This window comes from Hesperophylax consimilis, chromosome 4, assembly GCF_061612785.1.
Source record: "Hesperophylax consimilis isolate HC1 chromosome 4, BYU_Hcon_1.0, whole genome shotgun sequence".
NCBI classification, from domain to species: Eukaryota; Metazoa; Arthropoda; class Insecta; order Trichoptera; family Limnephilidae; genus Hesperophylax; species Hesperophylax consimilis.
The window spans coordinates 38922348-38943116 of NC_142839.1; the positions used below are offsets into that span (position 1 = coordinate 38922348).

At 32.6% G+C, this 20769-nt stretch overlaps 1 protein-coding gene across 1 annotated transcript in view; it reads right to left on the reverse strand.

The window, feature by feature from the left end:
• Positions 1 to 20769, reverse strand: part of ck (unconventional myosin-VIIa ck) — a 96314-nt gene that overhangs the window by 19928 nt on the left and 55617 nt on the right. The window contains exon 2 of the mRNA XM_089630940.1: positions 2439 to 2493. Coding sequence (XP_089487066.1) covers positions 2439 to 2456 — 18 coding nt within the window. The 5' untranslated portion in view covers positions 2457 to 2493. The remainder of the gene's footprint in view (positions 1 to 2438; positions 2494 to 20769) is intronic.

Below are 20769 nucleotides of genomic sequence, written 5' to 3' on the forward strand. Positions count from 1 at the left end.
TTAAACGTAAGAGGTCTATGTGAATTTGAATTTTAAACCGAAGATGGTGATATGCATTTAAAAATATATAGGTACTAGGTATTTATTACCTGATAACGAAAAAGCAAATAAGTTCCCGCGCACGGTAATAATTGATTTCCCTTTGTTAGCGGGTTTCAGATATTGAAACATTTCAGACGTCATGCGAATTATAATCTTTAAGAGACGTGATTTCACTTCCTCCCGTGATCTATCGACCGATTGAAATCAGGCAATATTATCAAAGAAAACAAATAATGCATTTTTAATCGCTAAAATGATCACAGAAACGCAATAAAATAGTTTCAGACACAATTTAACAAATGATTAGTGTATACCTACTAATTGATTATTACTGGAAGAAATAGGATGTAACCTATAAGCTATACCTTCTGTACTCTGTATTTTTGTGCAGTAAATATTTTTTTGAATTTTGAATTAGTAAATAAATTATGTATAAGTGTAAACTATTAGTGTATATTTTTAGATAATCATAAAAAAGGTTGTACATGGAACTTAACTGGTTTATTTTATACTCAACATCTTAAATGCAAAATTAATTCTCATGTATACCTACTCTTTGTTTCCTAAATATACTAAAAAAACCTACTTATCTAAAAACTACATATATTGTTACTCCCTTCCGTTCCCAAATCGAATATTGTACTTGTACATATTAATTGAAACTAACCCTGCATAGTAGTTTACGCCTGCAGGCGTATACAAATCCGGAGGTCGCGTGCGAAAGTAAAATTGCATTGGATTAAATTGTGTTATTTAACATAAACAAACAAAATAATATAGTGTACTTTCAAGAATTTTAGATACTCTCAGTATCGCCCTGGTGAAAGACCACCATTCACAATCGAAACATGTCTTGAAACGGCTTTAGCCGTATAAGATGGCCAGGTCTGAATATCCAGGTACTTCCCCTCACTCGTATTCCCCATCTCTTTCCTCACCCACTACCTTCAACAGGGGATGCCATAGTCTCACTGGCTCCGGTTAGCAGGGAGAAGTAAGGATTCTTGTGCGGTATTCACATTAAAATAACTTTATTTTTAACTTATTTTTCCCTCCATTGCAAGCATTTTCTTTTTTCATGTGTGTTGTTTTTCGTTTAACGTTTAAAGTTTTAAAATAATTGTATATTTTAATTCTCTTCGCAGGTGTTTCACACCTAGTGATATGGGCACCGATATCAAATGTTTATATGTATATGGAAATAAATCAATTAAAAAATAAATATATAGATTCCATTAAAAACAGTAAAAGATTAGGCACTGAGACAACGCACGTTGTTAACTGAAATAGACAGTCCAGTGGACATAGTTCAGTGAACTATGATAAAGATGAGATTTTATGGGTTTAGTATAGCACATAAGTTCGTTGGTCAGAAAAGCTGTCACACAATTTGAAAAGTTATTCTTTTCATTCATGCGTTTCGTTATTCGCTTTGCATCCAGAGACAGGAACGTGCTGTATTTTTTGTTAGATTAGTATGAGCATAGAGCGTCTCTGTATTTATGTCAATGGATAAAAGTAAAGTTTATCTGCAGAATCCTAAAAGATTCTGTTTAGGAGCCTAAATACATGTATGTGAAATTAGTAAAGACAATCCTTAACAACGATTAAAAAGAATCCTGACAACGTTCAACATTTTATAAATGCTCGTTAGTTAAATGAAACAACCAAAAATCTATCGAAATGGAGGCCCACCCACTTCCTGTTGTACCAATTTTCCAATTCGGTTCACATAACTTTAATTACATTGCGGCCCTTTTATTAAAAGGGTCCATAAAAGGGAAACGAAATTTAAAAGTAAATTTGTTTCCTATTGTGTATCAATACTGAATCCCAACACAAGCTGTGTTTGTACTTGTCATAAAAGTTATTGATTTATGAAAGAGACCAACTACATATTATATAATATGCAAATAGTCTATTCGTATCTTTGTTGATTTGTTTTTGACATATTTATTTTAAACAATCTTAATGTTCCTGCGGTTTTCAAAAAATGACCAAAGCAAAGTTATAACAGATGATGTAGGTATACACGGAGAAAACTGAGTAGGTACGGCTTTTTTAAATGTTACTGCATGACAATTTCCTAATAAAATTTAAGTCATTCAGAATATATCTGAACACGTGTTCACGCAGGTGGACTTGTCCGAATAAAAATAAGGGACGAGAAGATAAAAAATATTATTTTGAAGAACACGTGTTCCGACTTCCTCACATCATATTCGTGCTTTACTGATAGGTTAGTTATGAAATTTGTCAATTCATTCGTTACAGGCCTCCAGTCCCGTTTTTAACTGGAAAACAAATAATTATACCAGATTTTTCAAAAATTAACAATATTTCATATCAGTAGTTATCTCCGTGTATTTAAAGTTTTTAATAAATATTTAACTTACTCTTGTGACGATCACCATGGTGGCGACCTCATGTGGCACGGGTCAGCAAAGGGACCTAAAAAATAAAATAAAAATAATTTTATTGATATTGTAGCCAAAACTGGTTCTAAGAACCTCGGTAATACATAAAACACTTCAATAGAGATCTAACAGAACATTTTACTTTCAAATAAATTGTATTTTTTATTACTCTTTCTAAACCGCGGCGATAATTTTTACTAATAGTTAAATTTATGCTATAATTCTTTGGTAAAAATGACGTCATCCTGTATTAGAAATACCTAAATTTATATCAATATTACTATTGTTTCTATAGTATTATGCTGCGTATATATACGTGAGCTGAACTGCCGAGCTGAACCTCAACTTATGGGAAATGAACGAAGCAACCGCAAATGGCGCAAAACAAGGCTTGCAGTTGCTTCGTTCCTTTCCCGTAATTCGTTTTTCTCGTAACTCACGTTTCGGTTAGCAAATGTATACCTACGTACCATTAAAATTTTTCAGATGAATACTCAGCGTTCTTCACATCGCTAAATATGTCATCTATCTAATTAAAGCTGTTTAATCTATGGTCTATTTTATATAACGAAAGTTGAAGTCGATTCAACTTTGGGTTTATATCGCATAGAAAGCCTGTTTGTTTAATCATAGAATAGATAAGGTGAGATCTCAGCTTAAGCCATTCGGTAGGAAAAACCACATAAAATTTAAAAAAACTATTTGCATATTACAAGCTAAATAAATGTTGTTACATCACTACGTTCCACGGAAGTATTTAAAAAAAATGACGAAGAAAATTCACTCTCATTGGCCGCGTGCAAAATATCAAGCGGGAAAATCGTGACACTCAAACGTCACACAATCACGACACTTTTTTTCACTGCGAACAAAAGTTTTACTAGTTCTTCACTTATTTAATTTGAACCGTTTTCAGAGCGCTTCAGATTGGTGTTGGCAGTTAGCAGCTAGTTGGTTGGAAGCGAGACGCATCATTTCATTAATGCCTTGAAATCTGACATCTTTATTATTTTCTGTCACGAATCAGGTCGTGACGGTGCATCGGAGTTGAAGACATTACGAAATCAGAGACTGTTCGTGCACACAAATTAATAATAAAAGTAAAATATTATAGATCATGTAATGATTCCAATTTACACATTTAAAAAAATAGATTAGGTTTCTAATAAAAATAAACTTCATAGGAAATGGATATCTGTATTTCGTAAGCTGCAAAAATTATCGTACTTTAAGCTTTAACATCATTAAGTATGTAGGTTTCAGCTGTTTTTTTATCATTTCTACCATGAGTTGATTTAAGAAATATATTTATGTACATTTTATTGTTTTCAATTGCAAAGTTTGTACATGATATAGGAATAAAATATAGTATAAAAGTCATAATTTTTTTTTCACAGTCCTCACTAGGGTCACCTGTTCTGAGATGGACTGTAGTTTTTAAACTTTTGTTTTTAGTTTCAAGTTGTCTTTACATCGTCTTCATAATGTTTGTAAGTTGAATATCACTTTGTTCTCCCAGCCATGTTTTTACTTTTATTTTAAATACATCTATTCATTTCCGTTGTTTTTTTTTATTAGCCAATTTAGTTTAGCCAATGCTCTACCAAATTATAAATTCTTAGCATAGAATTTAATTTTTCTCCGTCCAAAAGATAACATATTTAATAGTTAAGAAAATAGGACAACAGGCCATGTTTTTGTTCCAAATATAAAGATTTTCACGACCAATGAAGTTTAACCGTGATTAATGTTTGGGTTATTATGCCGTTTTGCACCCCCTTCTTCATTAGGTAACGTTTTGGACAGCGTTATAGCGGTGTGTGTTTATATAATATTCACTTCTATATTTATATTTATTTCTATATCTACTATAACTTATACATACACCCTCTAGCCAACATGAATCACGATAATGCATTACTAGTATTCAAAAATTCAGAAACTCTGATGAAACCAGATAGTAACTATAGTAGTAAAATTACCTTTAATAGGAATTTAGATTCACATTAAGGTGATGAACCACTTGGTGTAACATTTGGAAGCTGGCCGCTAATAATAACACATCATTTGTAGATGGTGATAAAGTTTAAATTCCCGCTCAACCAACCGCCTTTTTTGATTTATGCAAGAAAAAAAACTCGCCTAAAAGTGTATTTTATTTTATTTTGCTAAGTTCAAACACAAATGTTTTAATATTTTACATACATTTTCCGAAGAACTTGATTTTCCACTTAATGCAATAAAACTATAACCGAAAAGGGGTTCGTAAGTAGGAGATTTTGAAGGTAAAATCAATTTTTATATGCATGATTTATAAAAAGATTGTTTTAAATGCCAAAATGTGTTCTACTCGCAGAATTTAATTAAAGCATTTAAAATATTTCTAAGCGATCAAATTTTCAAACCAAAAACACCTGATTTAGAATTATTACTTCGTAGTGTTTCTTTCGCCTTGGTATTTTTAAATTACGGATTGTAACCATTGTTTTCGCGCAGTATTACCAAAATGTATGAAAATACAAAACCCACAATTATTTAGGAGAAAGTGATGCATTCTTATCACAATGAGGTAAACTTAATAAATATGAGAACGGTTAAGAGTATGTATTGTAATAATTATCATTAAAGTGTAGGTAACGGCTGTGTTGCCCACCATTGTTGGGATCGTTTAATTATACAACATTTTTTCACACTGGCAATAAGATCGTGGAATCGTTTTGCCGCCATAAAAAATGTTTGTTTTTACTTTTCATTAAGTAGGTGTGATTAATTTTTTAATGTTTGATTGGCATCGCATGGAGCCTAAAAGTCCATCTACTTTAAGGCGCGTTATCGTAACTAAAGTTTTAAAACTTTTGTATTTAGTTTCAAGTTGTCTTTACATCGTCTTCATAATGTTTGTAAGTTGAATATCACTTTGTTCTCTCAGTTATGTTTTTACTTTTATTTTAAATACGTATATTCATTTCCGTTTGCTTTTTCGCAATGCTTTATCAAATTGTACAGTTATAATTTCGTAGCATAAAATTTAATAATTCTCTGTACAAAAGATAATATATTTAATAGTTAAGAAAATGGGACAAGACGCCATGTTTTTGTTCCAGATATAAATTACAATGCAATGATTTGAGATTTTCACGACCAAAAGTACAACCGTGATTAATTTTTAGGTTATTATGCCGTTTTGCGCTTCCTCTTTCATTAGGCAACGTTTCGGACAGCGTAATAGCGGTGGGTGTAATAAATATAGTGGAAATCTTAACGATATAAGTGATGAAGTCGTATTTAAACAATATTGGGCGCGCGGCCCTGCATAATGGACGGACCTACGTTCGACTTTGCCCTAGCAGGCCTACAAAATCAAACTTTCCGTGGGGTTTATTTTAATTATTTCTGATGAACGTATTACTAAAATCTCAAATGTTTCTAGAGATATCTATCGGGAAGTTACCAATTCATCTTATATAAAAATGAATCTTGTGCTTACCGCTAATTTTATAGTTGAAAAACGTTTTATAAATTTTTAAAATCGTTTTACATGAAATATTTTCATGGTGAGGTCCTGTTTTTAGTAATCTTAAATATAAATATCTTACGTCCGTAGGAATCCCTCTAGAAACCTTATTAGATTTTAGTAATACGTTCGTCAGAAATAATTAAAATGTGAGCGTCAAGCAAACCCCGTTATTGAAGTCTTATGTCGCCTTTATGATTTTGAGAGTTCGTTTTTCGGGATCACGCTCTAAAATAATAAAACACAAAACACATTGTTGACTTAACTTACTACAAAAGTGAAAGCACATGGAGAAGGCGGACAAATTGGTATCAATCGACCCATCAGATGCGTAGGCCGTAGGAGCGGACATTGGACATGCTATAATAATATAATGGTTTTACTAGGCGGAGATTGAATTAAACAGGCCCTCTACGCCGGAAGCAGGGGCCCAGCATTTAATTATGATAATCTGCATTTGAATGGCGTAAGATTGGTGTTCGATGCAGTGACGCGGAAAATAACATCGAATAAAAGTAGAAACGAAATGTAAAAAACATTCCTACAATTTCAGTAAATTCTTTACAAAATATATTACACATTTCCAGTGCAGTCTAAATGGCTGACCGCGTTATTTCCTGTTAGATGTAAGGGATTTCTTGCCATGATTTCTATACTGATAAAATGATACGTGTGAAATTACACAAAGTCAGACATTGCTTCTTCAGCGAAATAATTCTCTGGTATTCGAATTGTAACAGTTGACAGAGTAAAAGTGATTTGGACAAAAGTTTTTGTTTGAACCTGTGAAAATATTAAAAACTACCGAAGACTCGTAAAAAATCACGCGATAGTCTGATTTTTGACAAATCAGTTCCAATTTTGAAAATAACAAGTCAAATAATATTCTGCAAAAATATTATATTCTAGGTAGGTACTTTATCGCTTGTCTGAATTATTCACAAAATAATTTCCAATTTTGAAAATGTCGCTTCAATTCGAAGAAAATCGGAGTACCAGAGTTCATTGAACCGGAGTTACGACGAGCAGACACGGAACCAAATCTTCAAGGTTCAGTCAATTAATAAAAAAAATGATAATATAATATTCCAAACCAATATCATTATTAGCGTGATTTCGGACTATCCCGTGATTTTTAAACAATATAAATGATAATATAATCATATCATGTAACACGTAACATTCTAATGCTCGAGAGGAGGTACATATTTTTTTCTTATTTGTCTAAATATTGATTCTCAATTCCCCGCATTCCCAATTTCTACCGATTTATAACAAGTTTCTCTTTAACTCTTAAGTTCTAAAAGAAATATATGTTATTTTTAAGATAATATCTATATATTTGTTATGCTGAAACGTTAATTATTTGAAATTCCCTCGATAGAAAAAAAATCGCAAAGTAAGTTCCGAAAATTATCAAAAACACGTTTTGTTCTGTTATTTAATATGTTGTAGGCATAAAAAAATCACAGTGTATCTTTAAATGCAACTAAAGCATTTGTCGTGCGATTTTTGCCCTATTTCAAACGAGTTGTGTTTTATTAAATATTTTCACAATTTTCGCTTAATTGTGATCATTTTTTAAATATTAGCGCGCTCCCTCTAACATTCGTATTTACATATCTGCCTTTCAAATCATCTTTGAACGCTTACTACGGGGCCTTAAGTGCAATTTGAAAATTGCATTCAATTTATAAGAATACAGGTAAATTATAAGATGTAAAGCAACAAATTTTTTTATTAATTTTACATGAAATAAGTAAATGTAAATTTCCCACGAATATATATTTACAAATTACGAAATATTGATAAATGCTTTACAAAACACATAATTGTTATGCCCTCGATATTAAAGTTCATTTATGCTGCCGTTCTCACCATAGTTGGTGGCTTAATGGTCAACATATTCTGCAGAGTTGATCAGGGTTCGTTTTTTATTTTTTTTTGTACATTAATAAAAAATATATTTTTTTCGTCGTCGACACACGAAGAAAAATGAGTATTGCAAATTAATTAAGAATATCTTCAAATTATTATTATACACACATATTATAGGAACACGTGTTCCGACATCGTGAAAATGTACTCGAAATTAACTAAAAGTTTATCAGTAAACCTGCTAATTAATTCGTTAAAGACCTGCAATCCCGTTTTTATCCGGATTGCCAATAATTTGAAGAGATTCTTAATAAATTAGCAATACTCAGTTTTCTTCGAGCACGACACACGTGATTTTTCAAGGGTGTGCACTAGTAACATAATATTTAAAAAATATATATTTTTATTTATTTATTTATTACAAAATAATAAGTTATAATGTATTATTCCCAGTGAGTTTACAAAACTCATTTCGGGAAAGATAACATTATATTACAGATAAGACATCATAGATGCATTAAAATAAATAAACGCAGAAGTTATTTAAGAGTTCCAAAGAAAGAATGTGTCAGTCATTAATAAAACTGCTGAGGAAATAGCTTTTAAGAGCTTTTGCCAATGTTTTTTGTTCGTTGCCGGAAGTTTTAGATTACTAGGTAATGCGTTATATTGCTTATGTGCAATATATTGCAAGGAGTTAATTCCAAATTTATACTATCAATGACATTCAAATTCATAAGTTTTTACCATCAACTACTTGACTGTAGCCGAGAGTCACGGCCAAGGCAACTGAGACCGAAGACCTGCCCGACTGAGAGCGGACGGTCGCTGACCGCTCTCGGCAGTCTACAGCATGACTCCTTCAAACGGCCGAGTAGCCGTATACAATGACGTAACTGTCTGTATGATGTTTAATATATTATATGTGGCTAACTGGTCATAAATTAATAGCCCCAAGAGAGTTTTTTGCCAGAGAAACCAAAGTGAAAATATTTTCAAACATTTCGCGATCTTTAAGTCTCGCGATCTTTAATTGGGACACACGTCTTAACGTTAGTAAACAAATCAAATGACTTTCGTGTGTACCTATATCAACACACGGGCAATCATTTTAATTTGGTACGTGATTAATTTTGAAAAACGGTTTACGATAAAAATTATTTAGGCTAATGAGATGCACATTTTTTATAGATTGATTGAATTGTAACTAGACATTTTAACATTTTAATATGGGTGCCGTCAACCTCAAGGTATTTCAATAATTCTGTTCGGGGTGTGTCAACCAGTTTACCCGGATTTTGGTCATTTTGTCTTTCAAATAATATCATTTTACTATCTGCATATTTTGTTTAAAAAAATCTAGAAGTCAAATCAAATCCAGTGGAGCTGTCAGAAATGACATTTGACGATAATAATTATTATTGAAAGATAAAATGAAATAAATACGAGTAGATAGTGAAAGCCTAAGGAAAGAAATCAAAAATACCAATTTCGGCCGTTTGTATGTCCTGCGTAACTCAATGCGGTTCAATGAACTCAAATTTGCATTGATTTTAAGTGTCATTTTCAAAATTGTAACTGATTTGTCAAGAATTCAGATAATCCCGTGATATTCCACTGGACTAGTGTAAAATATTTTACGTAATCGTTTAATAAAGGACAATAATTTTACAGCCACCAGACGAAAACCCAATTACCTAATAAAGCCCTTAGAATAGGAGATAATTTTAAATAATTTTTCCTCGAGTAAAGGTACCGCTGTCCCGGGAACCATTTATTGGATAACCAGTACCTCTACCATAAGTCACCTAAAATGGTTCTCTACGTTTGGTGACTTAGCAGGGGTGCCCGCGTTCATGGGGTGAGACTTGTCCGGGTCTAGCGTCTGCACACCAACTGCGTGGCAGGAGACCTTTTGACCTCTCTAGCAGGGATATTTCAGACTCTATCGGAATATCACTGCGACGCACTGGGAGGGATGAATTCATACGTTCATGTTCACACTGACCCTCAGATTCCTACACACCCCTCATACCTTTTTATCTTCCCAGAACTTTCAAGGAACCCCTCCATACAGCATCCAGACAAATGACATAGGCCCTGAGTGGAAACATCTTCCGGCCTCCTGTAGGAGGTAATTTTTGTTTTTTTTTATTTAATTTTTTTATTTTTTTTTATAGAAACAAACAGTACATGATTTACAGAGATGAAACAATATACAGGAATAAGATACCTACTTCATGTTGTGTACCTATGACATGTTTCCTTGTAATGTCTGCTGAGTGGTATGTTTATTCCTTAATTACCAGGTGACGTGTATAGTATATAGGTGTGTGTGTGACGTGTGTAATGTATGTGTGAATGTGTGAGTGTGTGTGTGTGTGAGTGTGAGGGTGTGTGTGTGTGTGTGTGTCTGTCTGTATGTATGAGCATTGAACAGTTCAAATTATTGACATGATGCCACGTTTGAATTTGGGCAGTGAATCCGAAGAAATGTCAATGTTAGAGTTTCGAAAAATATTATTTAGAGTATGCAGGGCTCGGTTAATTGGCGAATTAGATGCTGTATTTGTTTTATAATTAAGCGTGTGGATTAGCACTGTATGTCGTGTACGTCTCAAAGGAGTGTTAAAATTAATAAAGGACAGAAATTCGGTACAGTCGATGTTATTGTTTAAAATTCTGTGTATAAATATAATGTAAAATAAAACTTTTTGAATATTTAGTTAGTAGTAGAGTCAAGTAAAATTCATCGCAGTGTTATATAATACGTTAAAAATGCGTATAATAAAAAAGTTGTAATACATTTTGCAAGTGGGCGTTTTGTGTGGATTTTCTGTCACGAGCGGTCAAGGCGACTTCCGCAACATTTAGATACTGGAATATCTGGTGTCTGCAATTCCAGTACCAGTTTGAAACAAAAAATATCCAAATTATATACTGCATTCCACTTGTCTCATCGCAGCGCTTAACCACGTTTTGACACTAAAAAGAAATTAAGAATGGGGAGGCATGTATTGCGTAACTAAAATCTATTTTACCTTTGAATCTTTAAGAATGGGGGGAGCATGTATTGTGTAGCTAAAACCTATTTTAGCTTTTATCTTTAAGAATGGGGGAGGTATGTATTGTATAGGTAAAACCTATTTTAGCTTTTTATCTTTAAGAATGGGGGAGGTATGTATGGTATAGGTAAAACCTATTTTAGCTTTTTATCTTTAAGAATGGGGGGGAAGCATGTATTTTGTAGGTAAAACCTATTTTACCTTTGTATCTTAAAGAATGGGGGAAGCACGTATTGTTTAGGTAAAAACTATTTTACCTTTATATCTTTAAGAATGGGGAAGGTATGTATTGTATAGGTAAAAACCTATTTTACCTTTGTAACTTTAAAAATGGGGGAGGCATGTATTGTGTGGTTCCATGATAAATCAACACATCGGCAATTCAACAAAACTTGAAAAAGTGATATAAAGACATTAGAAACAATGAAAAAAAATTTATACCTAACCTAACCTACTTAACCCAGTTAATAAAGTTGCGGTTCATCACTTTCCATGACTTTAAATAACTTTTTAAAGATGAGATGAATTATCATTTTGATGATTTATCCGTTCACTGTATTGTGTAGCTAAAAAGTATTTTACCTTTAAAATTTGTTGAAATGAAATGTGACCGGGCAAGGGCGCTTTGAAATAAATTAATTAAAAAACGTACCTATATAAGGGTACAATTTAATACTAAGTAATAAATACAGAATTTATACGGAGAAAAAATTGATTTTTGCCCTCGCGATAAATGAAGATTTTTTATCGATTTGTCTTGAAAATACATCACGACGATATCACAAGAATTTTTGTTGAATGTAAAAATATTTAAATTTCCATGAGCACGTGTTCCGACGTCATGATAATATATTCGTAATTTACTAGTTTATCAAAGAAGTTTATCAGGAAACCTATTAATTCATTCGTTAAACTTGCAATTCCGTTTTTTACCGGAATTACCTACCAGTAATTTGAAGAGATTCTTAATAAATTAGCAATAGTCGTTTTTCGCCGTGTACAGGTATATTTTTAAATATTGAAGACAATATTAGTGATTTCTAAACGAAAATCTGAAACAGAAAAATCAGAAAAAGAAACGGTCACATTAGGTCCCAGATGTGACCGTTTCCTTTTCTGATTTTTCTGTTTCAGATTTTCGTTTAGAAATCACTAATATTGTCTTCAATATTTAAATATTACAATTTGAGGTTTTACTCAATAAAGTTATTCCGAAAAATAAAAAGGTATATTTTTCAACCTACTACCATTTTTTATTTGATATTAGGATAAGTTCCCGACGGTGCCCAGGCTGTACATAGAGGTTTTCATAATCACAGATAAACAGTAATTTTCCTCTTATTTTGAACGTGAAAGTGTGAAAAATTTCATCGAGAAATATCAAAAAAGGGGGAAAAGGACGTGGAGGGTGGTTTTTATCTAGACAGTGACCTTCCACCTGTAAGGTCAAGTGAAACACTCTTTTTTATTTTTATAGACTGTCAATTATTTAAGTATGATGCACGGTTGAATGAAGTAGTGGAGGGGAAGGAGTTTATTCTGGTCACCAAACGTAACTAAAACCATTTCAAACAAATTTTCAATACCGATTGATGCTCTCTTACCAGTACCATGGTACCATCCATTCTTAAATTATATATCAAATATTAAAATTTAAGCTGCGGATACCAAATAAACGATTTAAATGTTGTATTTTTACCTCTTTTCCAATAAACGTGTTTTAAATATTACACAACTGAACAACCATCTACCATACATTAATGGTTGTTTAACACTTGTATAAAATTTAAAATCATTTATTAGTAAGGCCCCTTATGCTTTATTATTGTGGAGGATATTATGCACATAATAACATATGTAGGTAGTTAAAATAAATATATTTTAAAAATAAACACCTAGATAGCATACCTTAAGGTTGAACGTAACGTAAGTTGTAATCCGTGCGTTCATAGATGGCGTTAATTTCATTATTTTGTGTAAACACGTTTTTTGCAATTGATGCTTTTAAATATTAAGACGAATTATTTGTTTGCGTCCGTACGTACGCAATATGAATATGTATAAATAGTTTTATATCTATAAAAACTCAATTCTTTCAAGAAAGGCATACAAATATAATATTATATCGATGATCCAATCCGATATTGTATTTGTATGCCTTTCTTGAAAGAATTGATTTTTTTATACGGACAAAACTATTCATATTTATTGCGTATGTACCAGCGCTAACAAATAATTCATCTTAAGGTTAAACGCAACGCTCGTTGTATTCTACGTGTTCACAGATGGCGTTAATTAATTAATTTTGTTTAAATACGCTTTTGCAAGGTATTGCTTTACAGTATTAAGACAAATTATTTGTTTGCGCCCTCATATACGCAATATGAATATGAATAAATAGTTTTGTCCATATAAAAACTCAATTCTATCGAGAAAGGCATACAAATACAATATTGGATTGAATCATCGGTAAAATATTGTATTTGTGTGCCTTTCTCGAAAGTATCAAGTCTTTAAACGAACAAAACTATTGATTCATATTCATATTGCGTATATACGGGCGCAAACAAATGATTTGTCTTAATATTGTAAAGCAATACCTTGCAAAAGCGTATTTAAACAAAATTAATTAATTAACGCCATCTGTGAACACGTAGAATACAACGAGCGTTGCGTTTAACCTTAATATTGTATTTTTGTGATGTATGGTAATAAGTTGAGTATTTAAGCGATAGATGGAGCTAGTCATAAAGCTTACTCCAGAGTCCGTCAGATGTCGCTAGAGTGTAACAGATGCTTGTGAGGTTATAGTTTTATAGGTTTGTTACAGGGAACAAGCTTCTCAAACCAGAGAATTACCAACCCTTGGGTAATGAACAGTGTAGCTAAATCCAGACCAATTATGTGTAACTTAAATAAACACATTTATAAGTAGAACCTTTTACTTTTTAACAAAGAGTTCCCAAACCTTAAATCTGCAAAGTAAGACCAGAAATAACAATTTTAATGAAATGTTTTAATTAAAGCCATCTATGAACGCGTAGATTATAACGAACGTTGCGTTTAACCTTTAGAGAGGTGTGATACTGCCTGCACTACATACTGCCAATGTTCACAGCTAGAGCATAAAAATATTTACCTGCAAACAGCTGCGCTCGCTTCGGAGCTGACTAACTGTTTATTACAAGTAATTAACCTGAGAGGCATCATCTCTGGATGGACTTGTACTAACACTAACTGGTACAGTACCATCAGTAGCGTTGAATACAGGTGATGAAAGTTATCTCGGCGATGTTCTTTCAAGTTCTATTATGTTCCAACATCGCATTCCCGACACTCTCCGCTTCGATTCAATACAGGAAATATTGAATCTTGATTATGAGCTAATCCATGAAAAGATACATTGATTGCGAGACATAAACCAGAAGATGACTGAAGAATATTAGGTAATTAAATAATTCGATAGTTGTTGTAGGTGAATCATTTTTGTGTTACTTAGAAAGGTTTTGACAAAAACTGAACGCAACAAATTCAAATGGACTAGGTTATGCATAAATTCGTGATCCAACATCCAACCCTCAATTTGCAATTGTTTATTTCTATTTTTTATGAATCGTACTTGATTATTTTATAATTCATTAACGCCCAACCGAAGTCGGATTGACAGCTTTCAGCATTTTTTACGTTAAAACTATGTTGATACATTAAATAATGCCGGATAAATCCACGAAAAAACCATACAACAATGGCTTAGAGTTAAAATATTGTATCTCCATAAACATAATATTGAGAAAACTCAGTTTGAAGGTTTACGAACCTGAAAATTTTGATTTTGGCATATAAAAATAAGTTTTTAAATACCATTAAAATACATTTATTATGAAAATACATATTTGGTAAAATTTTCGTTTGGGAGATGCAATATTTGAAAACTCATTTTCGACCAAAATTGGAGAAACAGTATTTTAATTTTAAGCCATCGTCAAAAGTTTCGTAATTAAAAGTTTCAGTTTTACATTTCTGAAACATATAATCAAAATAACCAATAAACTAAATATCGACAAAATAATCAACATTTTTAATATGCCATATAATAAGCAGGGCTGCTTAAATATGCCACATAATAAACAGTGCTGCTTGAATATGACATGTAATAAACAGTGCTGCTTGAATATGACATATAATAAACAGTGCTGCTTGAATATTACACATGATAAACAGTGCTGCTTGAATATGACATATAATAAACAGTGCTTCTTGAATATGACACATAATAAAAAACCTAACTTCTGCCATTTAACTCAACGATGTAATCACTCCGTAAACATTCAAAGCTCATATTAATCTCAGCTTGCAAATTTGTGAGTTGGATGGTTTATGCATAACATGGTGCAAATAATGGAGGACTAAATTAATTATGCAGTTGCAGATAAAAAAATCAAAGAAAAACGAAAAACGTTGACGAAAATTTTTTAATACAAAACCTGATATATTATGTCAGTGAGCTATGGAATTCAGAGAAATCCCGAGCAGTCGATACTTGCTGTAAGTATCGCCCCGGTGCACGGAGAAAAACCTACTAATATTATATAGTGTTAATTTATTAAAATCTCCAAATTATTCGTTTTCTTGTTAAAAACTGGACTACAGGCCTAAATGATCAGTAAAGCACGAATATTTTGTGAGGAAGTCGGAACACGTGTTCTTCAAATTATTTTTTCTTCTCGTCCATTATATTTATTTGTCAAGGCAACCTGCGTTGAACACGTGTTCATGTATATTCTGAAAGACTAATTTTATTAGGAAATGGTCATGCAGTCAAATTTTTAACATTATGATAAAAAAAGCGGAATTCAGTTTTCTCCGTGTGAAAGACACACTCAGAAACGTTAGTGACCACTGACCATACATGAATAGCCAGGTACTTCCAAACCTTCTTCTTCCACATCTGTTTCCACTCCCCAATCCCTTCAATCTCAGAACATATCCCAAATAGACGCACCAATTGATTGAATTATAACTGAATTATAACTGGCGTTGCTCGACTTTTCTCTAACTTGTATAAATATAATATACATGTTTAATATATATAAACCTTCCGGAAGAAATTCTCTAAATGATAATGAAAACCCTATTAAATCCATTGCGTAATTAAGAAGAACTAAGCGCATACAAACGTAAACAGACAGACGCGGATAGCGACTTTATTTTATACTATTTAGAGATTTACCTGTGGGGAGAGCTACGTACTTCCTAAATGCGGTGAATAAAAAAATCGACATGTTTTATGTTATATCCTATAAAACATTTAAGGGATTTTCGGAATGGCATATACAAAAATTGTATAAACGGTACCATTATAATGATTTTGAATCAAATCTGTAGTCATTAAAAAATTACAAACTGAATACTAAAATTGGGTATGCCATAGTCCCCCTGTCTCCGGAGCAGTTGTGATTATTGTGCAGTATTCACAAAAAAGAAATGTTATCTCTGAGGCCAGTGGCTAGTGAAACCTTGTATGACCAAAATGATAATGAGGAGGTCCGAAAACATGCAAGACCGATGTGTGCAAACTGGATGAGTAAAATCACGGTAATACTTTTGGCCGTGAAAATGTTGGAACATAATCCAGAAAACGGTTTAGATCAGCGATGAGGAACTCGCGGCCCGCGGCCCACTTTCGGGCGGCCTACTTAATATAATATTTTAAAAAATGCGGTAGAAAAAATTTCAACGGTTTCCGTTCTATTTTCAATCAGCCGTTCAAAATAATAAGCATTTTCTTGCATATGCAAGAAAATTCTGTCACACCCTTAAATTCATTTTCAAACTCATTTTCGACCAAAATTGGAGAAACAGTATTTTAATTTTAACCCATCGTCAAAAGTTTCGTAATTAAAAGTTTCAGTTTTACATTTCTGAAACATATAATCAAAATAACCAATAAACTAAATATCGACAAAATAATCAACATTTTTAATATGCCATATAATAAGCAGGGCTGCTTAAATTTGCCACATAATAAACAGTGCTGCTTGAATATGACATGTAATAAACAGTGCTGCTTGAATATGACATATAATAAACAGTGCTGCTTGAATATTACACATGATAAACAGTGCTGCTTGAATATGACATATAATAAACAGTGATTCTTGAATATGACACATAATAAAAAACCTAACTTCTGCCATTTAACACAACGATGTAATCACTCCGTAAACATTCAAAGCTCATATTAATCTCAGCTTGCAAATTTGTGAGTTGGATGGTTTATGCATAACATGGTGCAAATAATGGAGGACTAAATCAATTATGTAGTTGCAGATAAAAAAAATCAAAGAAAAACGAAAAACGTTGACGAAAATTTTTTAATACAAAACCTGATATATTATGTCAGTGAGCTATGGAATTCAGAGAAATTCCGAGTAGTAGATACCTGCTGTAAGTATCGCCCTGGTGCACGGAGAAAAACCTACTAATATTATATAGTGTTAAGTTATTAAAATCTCCAAATTATTCGTTTTCTTGTTAAAAACTGGACTACAGGCCTAAATGATCAGTAAAGCACGAATATTTTGTGAGGAAGTCGGAACACGTGTTCTTCAAATTATTTTTTCTTCTCGTCCTTTATATTTATTTGTCAAGGCAACCTGCGTTAAACACGTATTCATGTATATTCTGAAAGACTAATTTTATTAGGAAATGGTCATGCAGTGAAATTTTTAACATAATGATAAAATAGCGGAATTCAATTTTCTCCGTGTGAAAGACACACTCAGAAACGTTAGTGACCATACATGAATACCCAGGTACTTCCAAACCTTCTTCTTCCAGATCTCTTTCCACTCCCCAATCCCTTCAATCTCAGAACATACCCCAAATAGATGCAAAAATTAATTTATTGACTCACCTGTAGGGAGAGCTACGCACTTCCTAAATGCGGTCAGTAAAAAAATCGACATGTTTTATCTTATGTCCTATAACGAATTTAAGGGGTTTTGGGAATGACATATACATACATACCAATATAATTGAATTTGGACTCAAATATGTAATTTTATTAAAAAATTACAAAATGAATACTAAAATTGGGTATGCCATAGTCCCCCTGTCTCCGGAGCAGTTGTGATTATTGTGCAGTATTCACAAAAAAGAAATGTTATCTCTGAGGCCAGTGGCTAGTGAAACCTTGTATGACCAAAATGATAATGAGGAGGTCCGAAAACATGCAAGACCGATGTGTGCAAACTGGATGAGTAAAATCACGGTAATACTTTTGGCCGTGAAAATGTTGGAACATAATCCAGAAAACGGTTTAGATCAGCGATGAGGAACTCGCGGCCCGCGGCCCACTTTCGGGCGGCCTACTTAATATAATATTTTAAAAAATGCGGTAGAAAAAATTTCAACGGTTTCCGTTCTATTTTCAATCAGCCGTTCAAAATAATAAGCATTTTCTTGCATATGCAAGAAAATTCTGTCACACCCTTAAATTAAATATACTATTTCTGAATTATATTCAATTTTCCAATTATGTCCTAAATCCTGTATCTAAATTTCGCTAATAAACAATTAGTTAATGCTAATTAAGTGATAATCTTAAGTGACCTACCGGGTAAGTATTGTACTGTATATTATCTCAATATATAGTGGGTAATAACATAGATCATTGTAGAAATATATTATATATTTGTACAACGCCTTTAAGGTGATTTTACACAAAAACGGCGCTATACAAATCTTACAAATATTATTATTACTATTCTTTAAAAGACAAAATTTCGTGATTCGACCGCAACTATGAAAAATTTTCACCTTCGCAGCGCAGCGTTTTTTTGAGATCCATGTTTAATGCATTTTAAAGATATCCGTTTTATAAAATACCAAAAGGTTTCTTTCAAAATTTTGTGTAACTTTCCGAACGGTAAAAATGAAAATCATTTATTGGGATCAAGTTTTTTATGTCCACATATGTATATAAGAATGATAAAATTTGTTAGCATTTATTGGTTTATCCTTGGGGATATAAAATTTCCACCTGCGGCGCTTTATTCATTCATTTTATGAGTTTTTATAAGAACATCGTTTTAGAAAATACGAATAGGTTAGCGACGCCACCGACTGCAAATTTAACCATGTCAAGCTGCATATTGTACCCGTCCCCCTGCGGCCTGCGAAAACCCGAAAATTAATAAATTGGCCCTCCGGCTAAACAGGTTGATCATCACTGGTTTAGATAGCTTGGATCGTATAGCAGGTGGATGGAGTGAGTACCAGGAGAGCATTTTTCAAAAGAAGATATCGAGGAACTTCCAGGAAGATACGCCACACACAAGTTCATTCTATATATGAATCAGGCATGTTAAGTACGTATCGGAAAAACAGAAGATGTGTTTTAATGTCAAAGTAAGGAGTTGCTGAACGAGCAGCGTAGTTTATGTTTGTAGGTTAATTAGTCTGTAAGATATTTGCTTCATAAAATATAACAGGACCTTCAGGAAAGGAGATAGAAATGGGCACATGTTTTGACACACGATACCGTAAATCGCTAGGCCAGTTGACGTCTAACGGTTGCAGTTAAATAATTATGTACTTGTTGCCAGTACACAGAAAAGCCAGTCTATTGGTTTGTACTTCTTAAAATGAAGGTATATTATACTAACTTGGTAGTTACTTTCACGTTGTAAAAATCATGATTATTTTTCTCTTATTCCGCTTCACTCTTAATACGCAATATTTCACTTTCAAATAAATGGATTCAGCTTTATTAATTCAAAACATGATTTATTATGTCAGGGGAGACGGAAAAATACGCACTTTTAATTTTAATTTCGTTTATTAAGTCACTTACGCGATATGTCAATTAGTATGCGGCGCCGTTATAGTCGCAGCTGACGGCGACTATGTTCATATCAAGAGTTGGATTATATTCATAATATCGTATTAGAATTAAATCACAAACCAGTCTATACAAACCTAGCGTAGCCCACAAACTACTTGAAAACTGGGATATAACTCTAAAGGGGACGCGAGCAGGCGTTATTAAAGGTTCCTCAACATTTATAGTAACCTTTAGTAATAATATAACTAAATTCAAGTATTAATTCAAAGTAAACATCCCATATTTACCGTGAAGCGGAATTCGTAACCTTTACCAAATCATGTTCGCTAATGTCGTAATATTTGGAGATGTGTCTTGAGAACTTCTTATTTTTTTACTGCGATTTAATCCAATCGTGTTGGGGTCAGCATGGCAACTCTCTTATTTTTATCGGTTTTGACAATCGAAGGTAAATCCTGACAGATTACACCTTGCTTTATTGTTATTATTATGTCAACGATAAATAGAAAATGAAACTTCGGATCTAATGAATCAAATTCAAAAAGGAAACTGGAGCATTTCTCTAAACCGGGGAGATATTACAAAAACCTTAAAAATAAGTTTTAGATTTGCGTTTATAAATATGGTATTTTTATTCGAAACTCCTAGTAGGAATTTAATTATTGAATACAATATTAGCAAATATTAGTACTTGGTGGAATTTCACTGTAATGAGCAAACTGAAAACAATCAAAAATCGAATGTCCATTTCCGATATGATCGGGTAGGAACGATATTTATGTCGTTTAACTGCTGTAATGTCTTCCGAAAAAATAATTGTCATCGGCAACGAGTCTATTAGTTTCAGCTCGCTCGGATGTCAGTAAGTGGGCTAATTTCCGCATCCAAGATATGCATTCATTCATTCCCGAAAAAAAAATGAAATTCAAATAGTTATTTAAAAAAAAGGAATAAAGTTATTGTTGTTGTTTTGTTTTCATTATTCACATTCTTTTAGTTACGCAA